General features: G+C 36.5%; 1 protein-coding gene across 3 annotated transcripts in view; it reads left to right on the top strand.

Annotated features, from left to right (window-relative positions):
* HEPACAM2 (HEPACAM family member 2) overlaps positions 1 to 25621 on the top strand; it is a gene marked incomplete at both ends in the record, with an annotated part of 33369 nt that extends 7748 nt beyond the window's left edge. Inside the window, 7 exons of one of the 3 annotated variants that reach the window (XM_082662005.1) lie at positions 7663 to 7959; positions 17618 to 17743; positions 17832 to 17856; positions 17949 to 17986; positions 19346 to 19419; positions 22115 to 22224; positions 25121 to 25621. In XM_082662005.1, the coding sequence (XP_082518131.1) occupies positions 7663 to 7959; positions 17618 to 17743; positions 17832 to 17856; positions 17949 to 17986; positions 19346 to 19419; positions 22115 to 22224; positions 25121 to 25124 (674 nt within the window). Of the gene's footprint in view, positions 1 to 7662; positions 7960 to 17617; positions 17744 to 17831; positions 17857 to 17948; positions 17987 to 19345; positions 19420 to 22114; positions 22229 to 25120 lie in introns of those variants that run through there. The other 2 variants (XR_014297214.1, XM_082662004.1) reach the window with 2 other exon arrangements.
* Between the last annotated feature and the right edge of the window lie 408 nt (positions 25622 to 26029).

Below are 26029 nucleotides of genomic sequence, written 5' to 3'. Positions count from 1 at the left end.
GCCTTATGACATGTCTTGCTAATGGATGCACAAAATAAATCAAAATAAAGCACAGTTGCTCACAGACGCAGTTCAAAGCTATGGAGCCTTCATACGGAGATACTGAGTTTAGTTCCCCGGGAAGGGGCTTGGTGGCGCCACTTTCGCCGCTGGGGTGCCCACTGCCTCTAAAACGGCTCCTGCAAAACAAACACTGAACGCCAATTTTTGCTTTTCATCTTTTTTGTGAAAGCAGAAATCCTCTTCAGATTTCTTTCAGTCAGCTAAAACAGGTACTAATGTAGGTCTTTCATAAAAGCCAAGTGGCGTAATGCAAAGTTTTTGAAATCAGAGGATACCTGTATATTTGAGTCAGATTAGGGGGAACTTCGAATGCCAGGCATTACTTGGTAAACAATGAGGAAAATTATTTTTAAAGCAAATGTTCAAATTTTTTAAAAGACTACAGAATGTTTTATAAATAAATACACACATATTCTAGACTAAATCAAGAAATGTTTGTCAAGAGATCACATTTTTCAAAATGGATCACAAATGTCATGCAATTATAGAAAGAGTGTTTATAGGAAAGGGAAAAAGGAAGGTAGGATATATTTTATTAACCTATAATATAGAGAAAAACGTTACCAATTTTGAACTCCATACGGTGATTAAACATGTCTAAGAGCAATATGAAAGCATTTTTTTCTGAAAAATATTGTTCACACAGAAATAGAAAAAACTTCATACATTGATTGTGTAATTCACCTTTGGTGTAGGGGAACTCAAAGAGGATTAACTGCTAGTCCAACCTAGTTCAGAATTCAGTGTCTCAAAGATGAACAGAGAAACAGAAACAGAGGAAATTATATTAAAGATTGCCAGAGAAGAAGGAAATTACAGGTTTTCACCAAAAAATACCAAAACACCACTCACTAGAAGCAACTTATATAAGATTTATTACAATCATTAGTTATATTGTGAAAATATTCTGTCTGCCTTAAAGCACAAGGCAGAGAAATAGATTTACGAAGTGTAAACTGTGACTCTCTGCACGACTAGCATTGAATTGGAGTGAAAAATTTAGATTTGGCACCATCTATTATACATGTAGGCATATTCTTGACTGAATAAGATTATTCTGACATGAATTAAAACTTCCATTCAACTCCAGGTAGCACAGACCTAAGCATTCAAGGTACTTGAACACAGTGAAAGAAAATGTGAGCAGACAAATGGAATCGAATCTAGGGCTATATAGACACATCCTTACATTGTTCTTTATTATTTGGTCTAAATGGTTTACATTCACATAGAAAACGTACAAAATGCAAAACATGATATTAAACCAGCCAGATATCATCTACTGAATATTAATTTGGAGGAACCATCATTCAATGTGGTAAGAGCAGAAGTAAGATTGTGTTGGAGCATTCTTTGTCCACTGAAGAAAACCTGATTTTATTTTGTTTCAACCATGGACTCTAGTAAATATCGTGTCCTTTGGAGAGTGTAGTGGATAGCACGGTGTTATGAGCCTAAGCTGTCCATTCAGACTGCCATCGTCACCCTGTACGTCAGTTTCCTCATCTCCTTATCTGCACTGTCTCAGTGTAAGGCTAATACCTATCTCTAGAGGGATGGGGAGGATTAAGTGAGATTTTATGTGTAAAGAAGGCAGCAAGTGGCACATAGGAAAAACTCAATAATGTTCGCTCTTTTGCTTTTCCTCTTTTTTTTTCTTTTTTTTTTTCCCTTGGAGCCCAAACTATGCTTACATAATTGGCAACATGACAGCAAGAAGTTGTGGAAAGCCTGGGTAATTTAGAAGATACCTGCAAAGAGAAAACTGAAAGAATACTTTGAAAAGAACTTTCTTCCCCAGACGTTACCATTATTTACCACATTTTATTTTTCTACATGAAAATATTTTCTTTACATGAATTCTTATTATTATCTATTTATCTCACCATCTATTTACCTATCTTTAAACTCTAGCCATAGATGTAAATGAAAAATTCCTGGGGGAAATTGCATAAGCAATTACAGGTACATGAAAGTATCATTTGCATCTTGAAATACACTTTTGCTTTGCTATATAGTTTAGTTTTATCTGGCAAAGTGAAAATAAGATCTTTCTTTCAACATGTGCAAGTTCATGCCCTAATCTTATGATTATCACAGAATATGGTGATACACAGTGTGTAAAGTATTAAAATGGGGGGAAAACCATAATCACACCTGTAAATGTTAAATATTATGCTTTAAACTCCTAAATCCTCTTTCCTTTCCTGTGTTATTTGAAAGAATTAGAATATCCCCATCTGAATCAGTTCAGATTTTACAGGACATATCTTCTATTTACAGACTGAACTTTCTTCTTTGCACTCTTTTAGGCATAGTCTATGGAAATCTCACAGAGAAACACCTGTCATGAGTAAAGACTAATGACAGGTAGTAGAAAGAAGAACACTTGGAAAATTTTACAATGTGGGTTCCATTTCCACATTGTAAAGATGAATTATCTAGATGATTTAAGATTTTTTACTCTTACTCTGTGGTAATTCTGAATAGAATGTTAATAATTTATTTTCTTGATTATTTTTGCATTCAAATGCAAGGACCTTCACTTGATCAACATCTCATCTTATTGATCTTATTCACTAATTCATTTATTCACTCATTCACTTATGGTTTGATTTGATTCAGAAATCAAACATCATGGTCTTGTTTGTGCTAAGCAGTTTTTACCCATGTAACATACAGAAACACAACCCAGATTCATTATTTTTTTTTACTGTCACAGTTTTAGCCATTTTGTTGTTTGTTTTTGTTTTGTTGGTTTGGGTTTGGGTTTGGGGTTACAAGAATTAAATAAAATATGTAATCTGAAGAACTGTCATTTACTCTATTGATACAGCATCAACATGCTTTCAATCTTTATTATTCCATGCAAACTGAGAATATGTGCCTTAGTTGATGTTCCCACTTCTCTTTCTTCACCTAGTTATACCCTCCTTTTCCTTCACAATATCATCTTCTCCAGAAAGGCTTACCTGCCCCCACCCTGGTCTCAGGTCTTCAGTGTCACTAAGAGGTTTGCTGTGCTCCTGCAGCACCCCACGCACATCTCTCCCCTGGAACTCACTGCATTATGTTTCCTTTAGTCTCTTCCACTCGTAAGCACCTCAGGCCAAAATAGGAGCTCCGTGTTATTCATCTCTGTATCCCTAAGGCAATACTTGACACAGATTAAGAATTCAGTAGGGGTTTCTTGAATTTGCCTAAAATGGACCAGATTATCTTTCTTCATATCCCTTTCAGATTTCAGTGTTACTTGATGAAGCTGTAGGAAGGCTAAATTCCCATTATAACAGCTTCTTAGTTATAGTGCTCTGGCCCTTCATTGTTATGTTTTGCTTTGTTTTTGTTTTTTCTGACCTTTAGCAAAGTTCCTCAGTAATGTAGTAAATGTTATATTCCAATATTCCCCCGTAGAGGACCACATCATCATTGAGAATTTCAGCATGAATCACCTTTTCTATTTTCTTAAGGCGCTGTTTCTATGACAATTTTCTTCATGAAAACAGGAATTATTTTTTATTTTGGCAGAAAAAGTATAACAAAATCAAGAGTGACTAGATATTTATGAGGTTATGATGTCATAACCTGGTATTGGCCTTGGTGGAATACAATGTCAAGCCAGTAATTCAGGCTAGTAGCTACTTGCAGTTCATGAAATGTGTATGCCTTCCAGCTCTGTTGTAAATAATAACCCAGTAACTGATGCATTTTGTGTGCAACATATGGCACTGCTGCAGGGAAGTGCTCTAAGTGATAAAAATTAAAGAAAAAAAGGTCATTCACAGTAAATACTTACCATCTGCTCCCAAGCAGGGTGGCAGGCAGCATCATGATGGAAATTTAGGTACTGTTCCTGCCCAGCCATAAATTGTTAAAGAGAACAGATGATATGTATTTTACAAGTCACTCAGTAAACAGCCATTCCTGAGGCAAAGGGTTCACTTCTATTGGGAGTTCTCTGCCAAGGGCAAGAAACTGAACCACAGTCAAAATAGAATTATCCTTCTGCTTTCATCTTCAATGTCAGAGGCCACACTGGTTGAATCACTCCAAATGTCTTCAATTGGATTGCTCATTCCCATGAATAATATACTAGACTGTACTTCAAAGTAAAGGATGGTCAGCCTGATGTGCTAATGAGAAGGAAATAACATCATAGTATAGGAAGAAGAAAATATATTGTAAGCTGTAGGTAGAGTGTGATAGACAGATAGATAGATGATAGATGATAGATAGATGATAAGTAGATAGATGATAGATCAATCTGTGTGTGTGTGTGAGAGAGAGAGAGAGAGAGAGAGGGAGGGAGAGGGAGAGGTAGAGAAAAAAGGCTTAAAGATCATATACTGAAATATGGATATTCATTCTCTGAGATGAAAACAAGTGAGTTTTCATCTTCATCCTTCTCTGGAATTTTATGATTTTCTGCAGTGAACATGTATTTCTTATAAAATCAGATAAAATATGCTACATTTTAAGAAATCATGTCAGAAGCAAGGAACTTAAATTCTTCAAGGTGTTAGGTTCCAGGAACTGGAAGAGGTGCTTGTGTGGTGGCTGGGGGAGTTTGAGATATTTGATGCTGACTCCGAAGAGCCACATATAGCATATAATTAAGCAGACAGGAGAGAAAATATTATGCCAATCGTGAAACTCAATAAATGAGGAAGTAGCAAAATCAAAATAAACATGAGTATAGAGAAGAGGAACTAAGACAATCAGATTCCTTTCTTTAAAAACATGTTTTATTTTAAACTAGAGTGATCATTAAATTAGATAATCAACCTTATTCACCAGCCTTGGCTCTAAATTACTGTGGGCTTTCTCTGCAAATGGAACCCACTCTCCAAAATGGAAGAATTACTACTTTTGAGAATATTCCATTATGTTGCAAGGTCCTAAAGCAATCCCAAATGGGAAGTTCCCCAAAAAGTTTTGAGTAATGTCAGCACACTTTGAAAGCAGTATTTCTCATTTTTATGTGTGTTAAATTGTCAAACAATTTGTTTTTATACTCACATTCTATAAACCCTGAAAACAAGTGGGAAGACAGAAAATACTGAATGACCACACTTCTCTTCCTTTTCAAGCCTGCCTCTCTGCTCTCAGACTTTAACCTTTGTGACAGACTCGGGGCTTTTGCTGCTCTAAACCTCTGTTGATTCCTCCCATTGGTTTCCTAGTATGGGAACCATAACCAGTGCCCACCAGTCGGTGGCCTTTGCTTCCCTAATGTTCTATCAATGCTGACAACTTGAGGGAACCCTGCTGCTGCACTGGGTCTGAGATAATAGCAACAGGAACCAGTATACGACACCTCAGGTCTCCTCACAATGCCTAGAACAGTATTATGCACACACAGTAGCATCTCAATATTGATTTTGGTTGAATGAGTGAAAACAACTTTTCATTCCCATTACACAATATTATTCAGTGGAATTCAGAATAAGAGTGTTTTATTTTACAACAAACAGTTCTAAAGCAGAGGTTTTCCCCGAGACCGTATCACAGCCTGAAATGAGAAAACAGTATGACAGGGTTCTAGTTCAGTCACAGGAAAGGGGCATTCATTTCTCTTCACTTTAATGCTCCATCTCCAGTTCCTGATTACTTCGAATTTGAAGGTACTTCTATGTTTGCTTTCTGAAAGCAGGATCATCTCATGTATACATATTAGTATAAATCTACAGGGTTCCTTCAGATGCCTCTGTGTCTTTAGGAAGTAAATATGTGTAAAGTGTATGTCCTCTAGCTAAATATAATTTATTGTTTTGCACCTTCAGTTTCTGTTGTATCTTGGGAAATTTGTCTCTCCAATGGTAGATTGGTCAGAATATGCTGACATAATGGAGAACCATTCTGGGAATCTGCAAATTTGGGGTTGGCTTGCCAGTATCCAAAATAACTTTAGCATGGCATGAATCATGGTGTTTCAAAGGTAGCACAATTGGCAACCAGTCATCTAATAAATCTTTTTATAGTAAAGGTGAGGAAAGTGAGACCCCAGAAGTTTAAATGACTTTTGAAAAACACTTTACTAATCATTGACAAAATCGGGATTTAACCTCATTATCCTACTGTCTAATCACTACATTATATTATTCCACACAATGAGAGATGAACAGTCGTTACTTTTTTTTAAATCAGCACCTTTGAGATTAGGTTATTTATGAGCAATCCATCCATAGCCTTATCCGGTTTATAAATTCCTTGAGAATAGGAACTGTGTCTTACACATTTTTTATCTCTTACACATTTTTTATCTCTCACATATTAAATATATTATGTAACACTTAGTATCTCTCAAACAAGTATTTTTTGATTGATTACTTGATTAACTGAGTACAGAATTAATGTATAATTAGACAGTAATTTATTGTAGAACAAATAATACAGTTAGAAAACCAGAAATTATTTTGATATAGAAAGTTTATACCACTTAACAGTTTTTTTGGAGAGGTAATATGAATAATTAAATACATATATTTTATAGTCCCAGAGCTGCCATTTAATAGCTATGTGACCATGGGAAAATTAATTTTTTAAATATCTCTTCCTTCACGTTATAATGGGAATAATAACATTTACCTTATGCGGTTGCTTTAAAGATTAAATGTGGTTGTCTGCGTAAGTACTTAAAGTGTCTTCAGATGGTGAATATCCAACAAATATTGGTTATCGTCAGCTGAAAAATGAGCACAATAATGCCTAAACCTTAAAGTTTTTAGAATATAAGTCAGGATATATATGAATGAGAGAGACCTATCTAGCTGGGGAATATTTTTTAAATCTCTTTTTATATGTTCTCTGAACAAATCAGTGGGAAATGTGTCTTTATCTGCAGGCAATCTTGTGCCATAGAAATAGCAAGCTGCTACAGGAACATTGCAGTGTAAGGAAAAATACCAGGGGATATCCATGATTAAGTAGTTTATTGATGATCAATGAATATTTGTTGATGATAATGAAGATGTATTTTTTCCAAATGGAATCTATGCTTAGCTTGTGGGAGGAATTTTTTTAATTCTTTAAACTCTTAAAATGTCATGAAAGTATGGAATACTCCTATATCTTTTTACACAAATTTTTGTTCCATGTGATGTTCCACGTGAAACTGTGTAACATAAATATTTGCATGAACTGTCCCAGCCCTTAGAAGAAAAGTAGATAATACTCAAAGAAACGTTGTCAAAGAGAAAATAGTGGCCATAATCTATTTTTTAAATGCTTTTAAGTACAACTGCAGTTTCAGAAAAATGGAATTTGTCTAACAAGATTGCAGATTTATCTATACATGACTCGAAAGCTTAGCACCACAATCATGATAACAGTGTCTATAAAATTATATCCTAAGTTTTAGGGCTTACACTATTTCAGATAAGTTCAATCACATCTCAAATTATTTCCATTTCCATGGATAACAGAATAAAACACCTTTAGGTCTTTATCATTTACTGGGAGTCTAAATGAAGATCTATCGGCCCACGTTTAACATGAGGACTTTCATGGAAAATAAAATGCTGCTAAGCTCTCCCAAACTCAAAAACTATGTTGTAATTATTTATATCACCCCTTTATTTCTTTTTTCAATTAATGTAGATGGACCTTATGGACTTCAAGTTAATTCTGATAAAGGGCTAAAAGTAGGGGAAGTGTTCACTGTGGATATTGGACAAGCGATCTTGTTTGATTGTTCTGCTGATTCTTATCCTCCCAACACCTACTCCTGGATCCGGAGGACAGACAATGTCACATATGTCATTAAGCACGGGCCTCGCTTGGAAGTTGCATCTGAGAAAATAGCCCAGAAGACAACTGACTATGTGTGCTGTGCTTACAACAATGTAACTGGAAGGCGAGACGAAACTCATTTCACCATCATCATCACTTCTGTAGGTGAGTGTGATGTAAAAGGCAGGGATCCCAATGAAACACAAATGCACGAAAGCCTTCCTCTACTCCTATTTTATACCTGTGTGGAAGAGAATATCATTGTGGGATTGTTCATATACTCTAAGAAACTCTTTCCTGAGTTAACTAAGCCATGGTTTCTAAGAGTCAAAGAAAGAAAACCCAAAGAATAATGGAGAGAGAATTCAATTGCTAGCTCCGAGGGGCTATAAAGAAAAAGGGAATTCAATAAATTACTTCTAAATGTATATTCTTGCTTTCCTGATTTTACAAACAGGAATATAAGAGAAGAGGTTATTCATTTAAAAGTTTTATATCTACTGTTGCATTAGGTCAGATGAATACATCTCCATGAAATCTGGTTTTCCTATCTGGCTCCCTTCTCACTGTCCTTCACAGGCTTCCCTTCTTCTTTCACCATTTAAAACCTGAAATCTGAAATCTGTGGGTGTTCACAATAGGGGTCTCAACACCTTGGAAACTACACAATTTTGTAAGTCTGTGAAATTTGGCATTTTCTAGAAGTCATCTGATTTTCAGAAAGGTCATCAATCCAAGTAGTTAAGAATCACTGCCTAAAATATTTATGTCCACCAAATTCCCAACTTTCTGAGCCTTCTCTTTTCTCTCTACAGTATGATTTCATTCTTCTGTATGATTTCATTCACTCCCGTGGTTTCATGTGACACTGGTACATCCCAAATCTTTATCTTTAAAGATCTAAAACTGTATTCCCAGTTACCTTCTAAATGTCTCTACTTTCAAGTGCCAGAGGCAGCATACTGTTTCAATATATCAAAAATGAAACATCTTCTTTTCCCCCAAATTACCATTCTTTCTGTATTCCCTGTTTAAATGAATGGTCTTAGTATCTACCAACCTTAGCCAGAAAGCTAAACCCCATCCCAGACTTTTTTCTCTTGCTTATTGCCCTGCCTAACATCCAGTCATTGAGTTTCCTTTCTTTCTATCTCTCAAGCCCATTCTCTTCTCTCCTCCTCCCTTCTCCCTTTTTCTCCCCTCCTCCTCCTCTTCCTCCTCCCCTTCTGCTTTCTCCTCTGCTTCCACCTTCTTCTTCTTTTGCTCTGTCCTCTACTGCTACTACTGCTACTGCTACTGTCAAGTCCTTCTTAGACTCTTCTTTGCATGCAGACGAAGACAAGCCAGATTCCACCTGGGGACAACCTGGGGACAGGCTTGGACAGGAAGTGGTGGTCAGGGTTTCTATGATTGGTAGAGGAACAAGTTTGCAAAAGGCGCCGCTCATTAATACCTTCTGCATTGGTGTCTTCTCTTTCTCTGTCTTTACAGCCCTGCTGCCTAGAATAGGGCCTGTTACATAGACAGAGTCAGTACATGTTTCTTTAATATATAAAGCAAGAATATAATCCTTGGAATTCTTAGGCCAAATTTTGCAGTACTTGGCCTTTGGGCCATGTGCATCAAAATCACCTGGGGAGGTCTAATAATGTATTTTCATTAGGATACCTCAGACCTATCAGATCAGGACCTGGCAGCTAGGATCTTGGATCTGATTATTTAGCAAGCACAACTGTGACACCCACTTGTTTAAGGTGGGTTTTTTTTTCTCCATAGCCTTTTGAATTTAATTTAAAACTCTTAACGAGCCATTGAGAATGATAAGACTATTAAAAATTTACAGATTGATAAATATATGGTAGGTGGGGCCTTCCCAAGACTCCATGAAGTTGAGGGTATTCATATTTGCAAAATCATTTCAGTACATTAGAATTTACATACTGGCATGGTGAGATTTTGTTTTTTATCATATGAAGAAAATACCACACTCTCTAGAAGAGTGATATCCAGTGGAACTTTCTGCAATGAAGGAAATGTTTGATGTCTGCTCTATCCAGTATGGTAGTCCCTAGCCTCATTTGACTTTAGAGCACTTAAAATATGGTTTATGCCACTGAGGAACTGAAGCTTTTATTTCATTTTATCTGTATTAACTTTAATTTAAATGTAAATAGCCACATATGTCTAGTGGCTACCATATTGGATGATGCAGCTCTAGAATTTTTACCTGAATTGTGCTTCACTTGGGCAGTAGTTAATAACATATTTCCCTTATAGGTCCCCAAAGCATGTATGTGTTCAGGGTTATATAAATCAGGCACTCATTCATTCATTATTTAACACCTATTATGGGCCAAATACTCGGGTAAACATTGAAAATGCCATTTAAAAAAAATAATTCCTGCTAACAAGATGCTCACAACTTCATATGGATGGCAGGCATGTATGTAAACAGCTAGCATTCTTTGCTTTCTATTTTACTAAATTTTTAATATGATTTAATGAGCTTTTTACCTCAGTGGTTAACTGAAACATAATTTTGAAACACACCATAATTAAGTATATAAAATAACTTTGTGGCAATCTGGATGTTACCATAGACTTGTTCCTCATGCTCACTGCAAGTGAAAACATGGCTATACTATGTAGGTGTATACTGCAGTGAAGCCTTTCTTACTACCTAAACTTTCTCCATTAGTATTTAGCCAAGATATTGTCATAGTATCAGAAGCCCCCAATATTTGATTAAGATCTTATTACCAAGGTCCAAAGACAGCTACAGTCTTAATATCAAATAATTACCTTTTGTAAAATCTAAAAAACCTGTTTGACCAGTACAAAGACCAGACATTTGTTATTATTGTAAATAAGAAGAGCAGGTGCTTATTTTTCAGAAGGATTCAATGTTGTCAACATTCATAACCTCTTTGTGGCTTTTAGAGCTGTTTTCCAGTCCCCAAATGTCCACAGATCTTAAACAGCGGCAAATAGCAAAGAAAATGAGTACTATTGATGTGTTTTAAGTATTTGATTTTTTTTAAAGCTTTCCAAATGAATTAATCTCTGCAATGCAGATTAAGGGTACACCAAGCTACAGTGAAAAAAATGGACATCTCTTGTAACTATCAATTGAGCACTTACTGACCATCCACTTTGATGAGCTACCTATATTAATATCTGTGGAAAATTTGAAATAATTTAGAGGGATAAGATACCTGCCTCTGAGATATTTTCGAAAACAAGTTGTGTTTGGCATAACCAGAGTCCAGTTATAAGGAATAGATGAACATTTGTTTTTAATGAGGCAAAGAATGTGGCCAATCAAAAAGCCTCAACAATAAGAAGTGGGAGGCAAAGGGAAAAGGAGTCAAAGATGACTCCAGGGTCACAAATATGGAAATAAAATAACAAAGTCTGGAAATAATCAAAAGTTTTGTTAGGGACTTTCAGTTGGGGAGAGGAAGACTGGAGAATGTGACAATTAGCTCTATGTTTTCCTGCCTGTGTAAGACTAGACCAGATGGTGCCTTCCAGCTCTGTGGGCTATGATTCACATCTAATTTGAGATATCAGTTGACCTTTCTGTATCTTAGTAGAGATATCCTAAAGAAAACAGGGGAAATAGGCAAATTCACACAGCTAGTTGGTAATAAAATAGTATCCAAATTCAAAACCCTTTTTTTAACCACTGTATAAACTGTCTCCCTGGATGTTCTTAACTGAGAATATCAATATCTAAAAGATATGTTACATATATACAAGATATGTCACATATATGTACAAGATAATGTGTATTTTCTTATCATCTTAACTAACTTCATGCTATATACAAAGATACTCTGGTTTGTCCAGACATGTGTATAATTTCATACTAGTGAGAAATTATGAAATATCTGTAACTAAAAGTAACAGCTAGTATATAAGTTTCAAGGAAAGAATAGCAATTAAAGTAATAAATTAGCATTCATATTTTGGAAAAAGAATGATTTTATTACTTTAATTAAAGACTTCCTTGAATGCAAGTGTCCCTACTTTAAAATTTAACTGGGCCTAAATCACTATTGTGACATGCAATATGTATAAAATGAAAATGTTTATGATCAGAATGCAAATGTTCACATTTAATGAAAACATTCCACTGTATACACTATTAGAGTTCTCAAGAGCCACATGGCCATAGTTTGAGATTTAGCTATAGTAGAAATATTTTTGTACATGATTCTGCAAAATCTATAATTTTTTCATATCTATTTCTATTGCACATCTTTTCATAAAGAAAAGAATGGGAAAATGACACTACTCCTAGGCAGAAAGATAAATTTACTGATTTCTTCTAACTACCTAGAAATTTCTCTGGTTAAGATCTCCAGGAGGTGTATTTCACCTTGGACCATGGGATATAACAACTGAGATAAGCTGCAGCCCTGACATCCAGAACCTGAAACGTTAGGTGACATCCCATGAGCATCTAGCATAGAACCACGGTGTCTGTCAGGTGGGGCCATAGTAGAGTGTGGAAATAGCGTGCCTCCCCAGTAGGGCACCTTCATTTCCATAGGGACATGAATCAGCGGCTGTAATCAGCTAACAGATTGGATGGGCGAGATCTCAGGACTCCATTCTGATCTTGAAATAGACACGCTGACTGGAGCATACGGCTATCCTGTTTTAGGTGCAGTCTCTCAAGCAGCAGAGTTGCGATGGATACCACACCTCTTGCCTATATTTGCACTTAATATGTTATTTCATTTTATTTGTTTGTCAAAGGAGGGGGCAAATAGCATTTGCACTAGGGCTTTGGTAAATGAGTCAGTCATGTTTAAATAATGGGGAGAGTGGCATGCTATGTGCTAAAGAGTACAAAACTCTCTGAAAGGAGGAAGAATGGGGCTCCTGCAAGTATCCAGAACTGCACTTGGGATCCCTATACATTCTTTGTGGCAATAGGGTCAGAATTTCCCTGCTGACTTATTTTCAAGTTGGGTTCTAGAAATCCATCTCTCTAAAATACACTTGCCTAGAGCTGACACAACGGCAACTGTGCCCCTTGATTTGATCCCAGAGATATCTGGCATTTTTATTTTGTGAATTTCAAATGCTGGACCTGGTAAATCTTGTGTGTTCTGGTAGAGAGAAGCAGTGCTGAGCATAGAGAGCCGGGATGCTCTAGAAGAGAAGGGGGCCCAACGGGGAAGATCATTTGTTTCTCAGAAAAGGACTATCTCTATTCTTCATTCTCCAGGGAAAAGACACTTGGCCTTTGCCATAGCCAGGGTTTTAAGCTGACAGGTGCTGGTCATCTCAGGGTGGTTCTCTGATGGAGGGCTAACAGAGGCCAAGGGAGAGAGAGGAAAGAGGGCAATAAGGAAGGAGTTTGAAGAAATAAAGAAATAATGGTAAAGGGAACGAGTTGGATCCTCTGTAGGACAGAATGTACAAATTCAGTCATTTTAGGAAACACAAAATAAAAGGGACAAAAAGGTAAAAATGGAGAGGGGAGGAGATGTATCTTATATAGTATGAGACATCCAGTCATTGTATGTTAAACCTATTACAAGGCCTCAGAATCATGGAAGTGCCTGGCAAAGAGCTGATGTATGCCATAGTGTAACTTCAGCATAAGAATGAGAATGAGAAATACTCTGAAATAATACTTATTAGCATATTTTCAGGTTTAAGGGGGAAAAAATAGCTGACACTACAGTAAAATATTTTTCGTTGTAAAGTTCATTGTTGAAACTGGACTAGAATAAATTAGCATTGAATTTTTTTTTAGGGACTAAGGGATATTGAATCTTAGTGAAGGCAGTCTGGCTATCAAGAAATGAGAGAGTCAGAGCACATCAAATCTGGTGTTAGAAAAGGTTGGAGGAAAAACTGAATATATTGGGGGCTACCTGCCAATTATGAAAACCATTCTTGGGCTTCCCTGGTGGCACAGTGGTTAGGAATCCGCCTGCCAATGTTGGGGACACAGATTCAAGCCCTGGTCCGGGAGGATCCCACATGCCACGGAGCAACGAAGCCCGTGTGCATACTGACCCTGCACTCTAGAGCCCACGAGCCACAACTACTGAGCCCGCGTGCTGCAACTACTGAAGCCCTCGCACCTGGATCCTGTGCTCCACAACAAGAGAAGCCGCCGCAATGAGAAGCCCGTGCATAGCAATGAAGAGTAGCCCCTGCTCTCCACAACTAAAGAAAGCCTGCACGCAGCAACAAAGACCCAACGCAGCCAAAAATAAATAAAAATAAATAAATTTATTTTTAAAAAGAAAAGAAAAGCCTGGGAGAAAACTATTCTTTGACCATGGATCAACAGCAAAAAATTAAATTTGCAGTCAGGGAAAAAACTATGTTCCAGTCCCAGTTCTAGGACTTACTGACTGTGGCCAATATTTTCATTTCTCTGAAACTGTTTCTTTATCTGTACCTATAAATGACACTTTAAATTTCTTTATTATTTTCATTATTACTGATATGATATATCTGTACCAAATAAATGGGAAACAAATGTACATTTGGTTTTATATACATATAATGCACATACATTTAATTGTGCATATCTGAAAATTGTGTAGTTTTGATTTTAGTATTGGATCTAAAATAAAGAAATAAGAGAATTCTCTTGATAAGAGTGGTGCCCAAATCATATGCTGTGTCTTAAATCATGCCATTTTATTATTTAGTATTTCTTAACAATTTTTTCTTCTTTATTACTTTGCTTTTGTATCACTGCTTGTGTCTCAAGAGACCATTCTATTTACCTTTATCTTATTGACAACCACAGCAGAGTATGGGTCCTTCTGAATTTATACTTTAGAAGCATGCACCTATATATATGGTCATTTTTTTTTAAATCTCAACAAATTTTAAAAGATTTATATCAAGCAGAGTATGCATTCTAAATAGAGTGGAATTCAACTAAAAAAATCAAGAAAGAAAACTCCCAGGCATGAGGAAATTAAACAATATGCTTCTAAATAATCTCTAGGATAAATAAGAAATCACAATGAATATTATAAAATATTTTGAACTTAATAATAATGAAAATACTTTTCAAAACTCAGGGGATGTTGTTCAGTTAATAAGATTGTCTACACGTACGAAAGTGATGGAGAAATTGTTGATTGTTACACTTAAGAAAGTGATGGAGATGATAATACAGATTAAATTTAAAAGATGGAGATGATAATACAGATTAAATTTAAAAGTGCCACATTACATATGGCGAAAAAAAATTGAGTTCTCCCGGTATTCAAAATCTATTTTCCTATTTAGCAAAGAAGTCATTCACATCACTGTTAAGTGAAATTCCAATGAATGTCATTGTTGTTTCACTTTCATCTTAGTACATATCAGCCAGCGTTCGTGTTGAAGCTACACTTGTTCATCTATGATGTAAACTATCTCTTTGCTGAATTGGATAGTAACCAAGCATTTATTTGAAGTATAATTGTTTCAAAGCATAGTTGAATATCACCCACAGGTTGAAAATGCAAGAGTTCAGCAAAAATCAACAAAAGCATTCCATGAGAATCAATTAGATATATGGAATTAACAATAAAGAGTACTGCATATTTTATTATTCTAAATTAGGCTACACATCCTTCATATCAGTAAAATTTATAACTTTTGTATGTATATGTGTGCATATAATTCTTTTTGATACTCAGTTACTAGCATACCATTGGGTATAGTGTCCTATTTACATAAACTTCATGTAAAACTCTTTGGCTGCCTCAAGTCATATAATATCTGAGCAACAAAAGAACTTAAAAACCAATCATTCAGGCCTCCTCCTTTTACTACTGGGAAAATCCAGACCCTTAGAGTCAAGTGGCTCATTCAAAGCTGCCCAGCTCTTTAGAGAGAACAAACCTGTGAAGTAGGAGCACAGTATCTGAAGAAAGGCTAAGACCTCACACAGAGATCACCCAAATGCTAAAGTAGTTACAAACCTAAAGCTCAGCATTCTAACAGTGGGAGAATATAACTTTTCCTACAAATTATTAACCAAGAGAAAAGGAGGAAAAATAACATTTCTAATAAGTTTTGTGATGTTCTGGTCTAGATCAGAACCAATAAATTGCCATTCTAGTCCATTTTATACTACCTTGCATTTATTTCTTCCACCCAAAGCTAAAAGGACTTTACCTTAAAATCTGTTTAAAAGCAATAAATATTACACAGCTATTGTAATCCCATAAAAAGAACATTTTAAGAACACAATTCTCTGAATGCATATCAGAAATTTATAAATATACCATCTGAGATGGTAAAGATTTTTGGTAATGAAAAGCAACCTGCTTAAACTCTTAAGGACTTAAAGGGAGTACAAGAACAGTATTACATGGGAAAATTGGAGGAGATAGCATGATTTCCATGACTTTAACTGGAGTTTAACATATATGATCTACACTACATTATGAAAAGATTCTGGGAAGATTAAAAAGTGAAAGCATTGTAGGTAGAAAAGCTGAGAGAGTACATATAGGTCCACAAAGAAAGAAGGGAAAGATTAAAGTTTCATCCTTATCTTGGCTGCTGGAGACCTCAGTAGAGGCTTTGTGGTGGAAGACAACACGGTGCAGGCTGGATATTTATTGCAGAGTTGAGTCCACACCATGTTCTTCACCACACCCAGATCCTCCAAGCTGTTCTCCACCACGGCAGAAGGGAAGTGACATCCCATAACTTTCACTCCCACATTAAACTAGACAGAGACAGGCAACTGCCACCATTCATTTCCACATCAATGTCTGATTCACATGATAACATGGAAGACATCTGTTACTTGCTTTTGTTGAAGGCCACACAACTTTCCACTTTATAGATTAACTCTCTGACTAAGCATGTTATAGTCTGGAACTGGTGTTAACATTGCCATACTTAGTAAGTTTTGTCAAAACAGCATCAAAGTGAGGCAGCACAAAGTGTCAAGAGTCTGGGGGCACATCTGGACTCTGCCACTTACAACCTGAGTGACCTCAGGCAAGCCTCAGATTCCCATCTCTAAAAGGGGATAATAATAATAATATTACCTCCCTAATAACATTGTTGTGAACATTCCATGGGTTAATACGTATCATGTGCTCTTAGAACAGAGTCTGATGTATTATAAGCACTCAGCAAGTGTTAGCTTTTAGCACTATATTTTATATAGAGATATTAACAAAAGGAATGACTTGCAAAACAGTGAATTGTAGTCAAAGGTGGGGCTTTAAATGTCTTATTGACAATCATACACACATTCTATTTTAGGGATTAAAATTTCTTTATTGGTCAAAAATTAGTAATTATTTGAAATGAACACCTCCCCTCTCACACCTTTAACTACATACCACTGCCCTAGAAAATCCACATACCTGAACAATGTTAAAAGAGTGAGATGGAAAGAGAGAGAACAACCTAGCATCTGGGGATGTTTTATACAGTGAGATCCAACAGATCCAAGCTAAATGCTGGTGAACACTATTGAAAAGTATGATATGAGCTATTTGCTACATCTAGTACAACATATTGGTATTATCCTGGACAGCTCACCACATTTCCAATCACAAATATCCTTAGAGAGTTTAGTATGTATTCTAAAATAAGTGCCTGCCTTCTGTTTGGTCTCACTCAGACTTCTCTCTCTCTCTCTCTCTCTCTCTCTCTCTCTCTCCCCCCATATATATATATATATATATATATATATATATATATATATATATATATATATACACACACACATTTGCAGTACTGTACCAGTTAGGATTTATTTATTTAGGATCAATTTATTATTGATCTTTAATAAAAATATATTTGTCTTTTTATTTAGGAATAGAGAAACTTGCACAAAAAGGGAAATCATTGTCCCCTTTAGCAAGTATAACTGGAATATCACTCTTTTTGATTATATCCATGTGTCTTCTCCTCCTATGGAAAAAATATCAACCCTACAAAGGTAGGTTAAAATTTTTTTAAAAAATTTTGAATGGTTGTATATGTGCACTAAAGTGTATCTTACTGTGTTTTTTCTTTTTTGGTTTTAGTTATAAAGCAAAAGCTAGAAGGCAGGTAATGCATATGTTTCTATGAAAATAATTTTTCTCTTGAATGCTTTTTCCTCAATGATTAAGACTGACAGAAACACCAATTTGTCTTTTCAGGCCAGAAACCGAATACAGGAAAGCTCAAACGTTTTCAGGTAATGGCTGGGCTGAGAGGGGCTGTTATCAATATTAATGTATATTAATATATATTGTTGATATTGATTATATATGTAAAATGTACTATTTACATAACAGAATTCACATGGGATAACACTAACACTCCCTTCCCAGGATGACTGCCCTCACTTCACAAAGTTCTATCCCTTGTATTAGTTTTATGTAAGTCACACAGGTCTGTAAAATAAGCCTGAAAGGCACTTTCAACTCCATTTCACAGGCAAGAGAACTAAGGCTCAGAGAGACTGTCACTTGCCCGCCATCACTGAGTTCTGCTGAATCCTGTTCCATTGATCCTCTTATTATTTTGAAAATGCCCAAGGGTTCTCTCACTGTGTCAGTTCCTAAAGCAGATACAGTGCTGGCAGCTCCTTCCCAGGGAGAAGAGGAAAGGGAGGTCCCACAGGTTTGCTGCTTCTCTGTCCCCAGCGGTGCCCCTCACTTCTGACTCCCTACTGAGTTGTCATAAGTTAACAGTGGGGCTTTTGCTCAGGCCTTGGAGTCAGAGGAGCTAGGTTTCCATCCCATCTGTGCCACTTTCCCCCAATGTCACCTTGGGAAAATTAATTATTTTTCCTGACCTCAACTCACCTATACAATAGACATTATAACTTCCCCTCAGGGTTGCTCTGAGAATTAAATCCAGTAATGTAGGTGGAGTGCCTAATACAATGCCTGGATGCTCAGTAAACATGGGTCTTCTTCCTCTTGTCTAGTCCTTTCTCACAAATGATAAACCGTCAGAGTTCAGAAAGGCCCCAGAGACCACCTGGTTCCTCCCAACCACCCCATTCCTGTCATTTTACTGCTGATAGTTTAGGTGACATCGGACTTGTTTTCTGTTTTGTATGTATGGGCAGCAATAGTTGCTTATTTATTCTTATTAGTCCTGGGGGACTCTTAGATCTAGCAGAGTACAGTAGATATTATGGGTGGATTAAGAGCTGCTGTGATTGACAGATTGAAGCCTTGGTGTTTATAAGTGTCTGGTAACTGAGAGTTACAAAGGACAAGGCTGCCCACATGTGTTTATATAATATATATATATAATATTATATTATATATAAACAGTGTATTAATATATAATACACAGTTTCCACATCAGACTTTAAGAATAATTGTCCCAATTCAGTTTCAATTCTGAGCTTCAACAGGAGTGATTTCCAATACTATTTAGTGGCAGCATGACTATAGGTGATTAAGAAATGTTAAATTGGTTTTATACACATACCACTTGAAGCAAACCATGAAGATAAGTTTTATAAAGGTTTTTCTAAAAAATAGCAATAGCAATTTGAGGCATTTGGTTTGTAAGTAGTATTTGTTTTCCATTTCAGGCCACGAAGATGCTCTGGATGACTTTGGAATATATGAATTTGTTGCTTTTCCAGATGCTTCTGGTGTTCCCAGGGTTGGTTTTCCTAGTGGCCAATTAGCCCAGAAGTAGCATTCTGCTTCACCAGAGGTGTAAGCAGCATTCATTTAGCATGTGGGCAGTGTGGTCAGATGGCTGCATTACCCTCAGCAGTGTTTACTCACTCTGTAATGAATGACGTTGCCGGATCTGGGGAGCTAAAGCATCTTTCTCAGCCTCTATCAATAAAGCTAACACAAATAAGGAAGTTACACGAATTCATAAACTTTCCTTACCTGGTAAGCTCAGGGAAGAGGGAATTAACTAGGTTGAAGGTCAAGAGAAGTGAATAAATAGGGGACCAAGAGTCCCTGGTTTAAATAATTCTGCATCACTTTGATGACTGCAGCCTCTCACTTCACTGACTCTCTCTGTTGCTCAGTTTCCCCTTTATTTCCTCCTCATATCTCATGAGAACATTACAAACACAATTGATTATACCCTTGAAGGTACCTTATGCTCTTCAGAAGAAAGGTACCATATAAACCCAAAGTATGCAGGTACATATCTTTATTTTTTCCTAAAGGTGCATGAGATGTGAGAGCGGGAACTTTTATACAGTTGAAGCCATTTTTTTCAGTCCACACAGACAAGGTCTTTTCAGCAATCAGTTTTGTTTAACAGGAAAGCAGAATGTTTCTCTGAGCTAATCAGCTCATTAATATTTTTACAGATTTATGTACAACCGATCTTTCCTCTGTTTCCGTATTCCCCTATGATAGTTCACTTAAGGAAGGGGCCAGAAACGGACTACTTGCCTCTGGGCATTTTCATTTTCCTTTTTAAAAGAGAACTATCAATATTTGTTGTTAGGGATTGGTTACCTCACTTGTTCAGAGAATTCTATATAAGATTCTAAGGTTCAAGCAGTAAGTTACCTGGCCACAGGCTTTAGTTCTCAAATGCCACGTGAGTAATGGAGGGGGATTGATTGGATTTCATCCTCCTATGGGTGAGTCGTAGCACCAGTGCCCACATCATCACAGATGAAGAGAAAAACTGCATTGCAAAAGCTTTGCAATGTCCTATTCAGTCTCACGCAGGATTGGCTCACCCTTCACTTCTACAATCAAAAAGACAAAAATAAATATTTGGTGGATGAGTTATTTCAAACAGCTCCTCACCATGGCAGAAAGCACCCCTCTCAGGTGTGGCTTTTAAATGGGAAAGCAGGAAACTGAAGAACTAATAAGACTTAAAAGTGAATTCTGAAGTCAGTTTTTATTCCTAGGAATGCATTGGAAAGGAGTGAGATCTATGTAGGAAACTTTAAATTTAGCCTTGCAATTAATCAGTACTCAGTTTCAAGATTTTATTGAGAGGACCTCTATCTGCTCAAAATACTACAGTTCTAAAGAACCTGAGGCAGAGAAATGAGTGCTTGATTACGTATCAGAAGCCCCGCTTATATCTGTCTTAAGTAGAATAACTCAACTTGGAACTATGCCCATCTTCAATGCTGAAAACTCCTGAGGAATCAGCTGAGGTCCTTCATTGGCAGTTCCAGGTGCTTTGGGAAGAAGTGAGAAACCAACACCAACAACCCATGGAGCAGAAGGACCCGGACATGAGTAGGAGGATCTGTGTGAGAAGCAGCCAGAATGGCAGTTATGTGTGAAGATAGTCATTATCTATAGATTGCTTTTATCATAGCCCCTGAACACCTCTATACCAAAGAAAATCAAGAGTAAAAACTCTAAACCAAAATCCCCTTGACACAAAAATGATAGGATGAATCACCTATTCCGTCCTAGGATGAATAGCCTAGGACTGCCATGAGAGCTTTAAGAAGTAGAATAGAAACAGGCAGTTTCCAGAAAAATCTAAAGCTAAGATATTCCAAAGTAACCTAGCAGGTCAAATGAGATAAAGAACTCTTCAGATGATTTATCAAGGGCAAAGAGTCCTCTAGGTGGATCTGTATAAATATAAAGGACTGAAAGTGGCCAGAAGTACGATGAAAATAGAATGAGTTTGGGAGGAGGAGGGGAACCAGACTTTAGCTAAGTGATTGGAAAACAGTGTTTACAAGCATAACAGTATCAAATATAAGGAATAGGAGTTAATGAAACATGAATGCCAATTTCAATAAAATACATGTTGATTTTAACCAGACAAACATACACTACTGTACTTTCCACATACATCCAAGCCTTACTTTTTAGAGCCCATTACTGCATTCAAACCAAAACCTCTTCTTTTGTGTGTTCTGTATTTCTTGGTACTATCTTTAATAACTTGCAATGTGATGAAGGCTTCTGCCTGTAAGTTATCCTTTTTTTCTAAACCACCCTTGCACACGTGATTGGTGATTAGTGTCAGAAAGGTAAGACTGAGATGTAATATAAAGGATAGTAATATATGCTCTTTGATTCTAAGCTATCCTGATATCTTCTCTTTTGCTATTTTTTTCTACTGTATTTCCTTTACAGTACTGCCAGCTTTTTTCTTAAATGGAGAAAAAAAGTGATGGTTTGTCCAGTTATTCCTCTCTGACCTCATAGCTATGCCACTGCACAAACTACCATAGGACCAGTGCAGGGAACTGTAGCAAGGAGGAAATGGATATTGAAGGGAAGTTAAATAGTTCTAATTTTCTAATCTTAACCTCTTCCAGTTGTTTTCAACTGTGCAACGTACTGGGAATACTATTACTAGTCTGCCAATCTTTTTAACGTGCCACATTTTCTAGATGCCAGCGAGATCTGTTCCAGCCTCTGATGGTGTACCAGGGCAAGATTTGCACAGTACAATTTACGAAGTTATTCAGCACATCCCTGCCCAACAGCAAGACCATCCAGAGTAAGTATGAACTTGCATTTGATGATGCTACGTTGAAAGGACTCAGCATGCATCCCCAGCTGTCCCCAGAGTTTATTGAAAGGCTCAGAAGAAAAGAATATTAAAACAGGAAATTATAGTGTCTGTACATTTGAACACACTTTCCCACCTGAAAATAGTTTTAATAAATAAAACAGGCTAACACACAAGTATCTTCTGGGGCCAGTGAACCAGATGCAGAGCTCTAGAATCTAGCATTTCCCCCAGGGAATTCACATCTTGGTAAGAAAGGGGTCTTTAGACCAGTTCTCAAGCCATCTTGGTTATCTTGATGATTTTCCAGTGACTGTGGTGGTTTTAAAGCCAGTGATCTATCACTACAAATAGGACCAGGAAAAAAACAAACCTGCAAAATGTGCCCAACAGTGTCACCATCAAACGCCCACCTCTCACAGATTCAAAACAGTCTACTCCCAAGTGAATAAAACCACTGGCCTCACACCCAGAGAAGTGAAACTTAAGCTGAGGCCAAAGCCAGGAAACTGCTTATCCAGTTAACCTTGGAGCTGACACCAAGCAGTCGCCTTCCCTTCCCATTTGTGGAAAACTAAGCCTACAGCCTTTTGAAATAGTGAAATGAACTTCCCTTTTTTGTGGGCTGTAGCTGCCTGCAGGCGTAACTGCCACAAATCATCTTCCATCATTTCTTTATTTGTCATTTATTGACTTTGAAAAGAATATCAATAACCACACACAGGAACTTCCGCTTTGGCAAAAGAAACACTTCTAGTGAAGTAATTCATGCACACCTCTGGGTAAATATCAAAAATAACAGCTAGGATGAATGCATGGGAAACGGTCTTCCGGGGAGAATACCCAGTCCTGGGGGTACTATGCAGTCATTTAAGGGCTAAATAAGTGGTGAGAGCACCTCAGAGGACCCCATCAGTGCATTCCTTCTTGTCTCAGGGAGCCTGGAGAAAAGGGAATCAGGTTAATTAGGAGCAGACTCTGATGGAACTGGGAGCTTCTGGTTTGAAAAGAAAAGAAAATTGCTTTATAGCATTATGTTATTAATCTAATAGAACACAATAGTGGAATGTTATTCCATGACAGTTAAAAAAAAAAAACCTCTCTAAAATGATATCTAATCCTCTTTACTTTGGAGAATAGAAAATGAAGGGATATTTTTCTTTGTTAAAAATAAGGAATATAAAGAATTTTGGGAGTATGTCTGCTTCCTAATTTTAAGATTGTATCCAATCAAAAATATTACCCTATTTAAATTCATTTGTTTTTCTATATGTCCTTTATTCTATGTATCTATTTTTCCAGTTAGCCTGCAAACAAACCAAATGAAAACTTGCGGTTTATCTTTTAAGACTCCTAACAATGAAATAAATGATGATTTTAAACTGTGGAATATGGCAGCTATAATTTCAGAGCACCAAATAAAGTGATTTGGTGGGTTTTGCAGGTGAAAAAAATGATTCCTTAAATTAAAAAAAAAAAATCATCCTCTGAAATTAGACTGCTTTCAGACATGAGCAATGTATCTACAATTTCTTGGGAGTATAAAATTTGATTTCAGAAATAAACTTTGAAAGTTAAAAATAAAGCAGAAAAGCTCTTTTTCCAGCACATAAAGGACTATTTAACTGCTGTTGAGAAATGCTCTTTCCAGGGGCAGTCCATGCAAGAACTCCCTCATACTCCCAGCCCCAGTGCCTTCTCCTCCCCATCTCCATAGCCTCTCTCTTCTCACCTCCTTCTGCCCCATCTTCTGAGGAAGTTGCCCTTTGTGTGTCTTTGTCTGGACTTCACCTCCATCCTGAGATGTCTTCCCTCTCTGAATCTGCCTTTCTTTCTCTGTAAGACTGTCTCCCTTCTCTCTAATATCTCTTTAAAATTTTTCCTCCTCTTTCTCCCTTCCAGCTCATCCTAAAGAGGAGCCAACATTTTTACAAGTGTTGTTTTCCTTGAATACAGATGTGTTACCTATTCTAAATTTTAAAAACAAACAAATAGAATATTTTCTCTTTATTTCATTAGAAACTGTTTTGCACTTGTTTTACTTACAATCAATCCACAAACATCTCCAGGTCATTAACTATGTCCTAGGGACAGAGATTAAATAAGACTCAGTCTTTTGAAGATTTCATAGCTTAGTGGGCTCCTCTTTGCTTATTTTAACTAAAGATCAGTGATCCTCAGTAGAATAAATATTCCTCAATAGAATAAACATTCCCTAAACATTCAGAGACCCTTTATCTTTCCTATGGTTTTATTCTCTAGGTCCAATTAAATTCAAAGATCAATTTCATGAATAATGCAGTATTATAGGTGGTTAGTGAATCTCCCCCATTCCCAAAGTAAATGTGCCAGGTCTGGGTGAAGAACTGTAATTTCCTGCTTTCTTTTACCTCTATTTGACAGTTGGTTCTGAGATAGAAACACAGCCAAAATTTTTTTCCTTTGGCTCTTAGACTATTCTAGCAGTGTTGTTTTCATTACTACGTGCATCTATTACCTAACTGAACTGGTGTTTAACAAATTGGTAAGTTGGCCTGTGTTCATATTCTGCTACTCAGCCCAGTTATTTGTTTATTGAACTTATGGCTACATTTATTTAAATGCTGTCTGTTGACCTCATTAAATGCTCTTGGCACAGTTTGTTTTGAACTCGACTTGCTCACAGGACATCCAAGTAAGTAAACCTTTTAGTTTCAAAAGGAAATTATCTACAGAATTTAGTGATTGCTTACTCTTTATACTTATTGGTTTGTAAATGTAATTTTCTTAAACTAGTTCAAAACACTCATATTATTTGCAGCTGTGGAAAAGAATAAAAGAATTTAAGGTTCTTTGACATGTAGACCTGGAAATCTATAGAACATTTTACACGTCTCTTTGCCAGGTGAGCATTCATGGGCAAAGCAATGCATTGAAGCGAAATAATGAAAGCACATATTGAGGAAAAACAGTGAAAATGTATATTCATCCAGCATCAGTGAAGGAATCAAACCCGATACCTCTTACTCATCACTCCTTTTAATGCAGAATAGAGTCATTTATAAAAATCAGACTGCAGGTTTTCCAGCATACACACAATGCATTGTGCTGCAGAGGAGCATGGTGGGGAAAGAGTTCTCAGCGGACAGTCTTTATTGCCCTGACGGAAGGAAGAAAAGGACGGGACTTTCCAATTACTTTTTCGGTATCAAGTTTCCTACAACGCTCAATTAATTCTAATCTATATGTTTCATTTCATCAGCATTGACACTATCCTATCTAACCTACAAATGTGGAAACCTTATATTTGTAAAAATTTCAGCAGGCTTTGTTTTATTAAATTCTCATTACTGTTAAAATTGCTGTATTTTTTTATGTCATTCCCAAACTTCCTTCTTGCTATTTGTACCACAGAATAATAAAGATGATTGTCACAAAAGCAAGACTGTGCCTTCTAGGTTGTCAATCACCAATGGTGTTTTTGAAAAGACTTGTAAAATGCTGAAGGAAATGACTTAGTCTTATTTTTATTTTTGTTCAAAGAAAGATGGATTCAAATAAATTATTCTGCTTTTGCTTTTATATGGCCTTGATTCTTTGTATTTTAGAGTAAAAATTTTACATAAAATAACATTATAGAATTAGATTTTTTATCCTTATTTCCCAATGTGCATCATAGAGAGCTACTAAAATAAGACTCTTGCACTCACATGACTATTTACTTTCAGGCTTGAATTTTTTACTTTATTGAGTTGTGGATTCTACTTGTATATTGCTGTAGTTTAAAAAAATCAGTTAGAAACTAAACAGTAGA

Source organism: Grampus griseus (assembly GCF_964374135.1).
Source record: "Grampus griseus genome assembly, chromosome: 9".
Classification (NCBI taxonomy): domain Eukaryota; kingdom Metazoa; phylum Chordata; class Mammalia; order Artiodactyla; family Delphinidae; genus Grampus; species Grampus griseus.
Note: the sequence above shows the minus strand (reverse complement) of the source record. Positions and strands in the feature narration are given on the sequence as shown.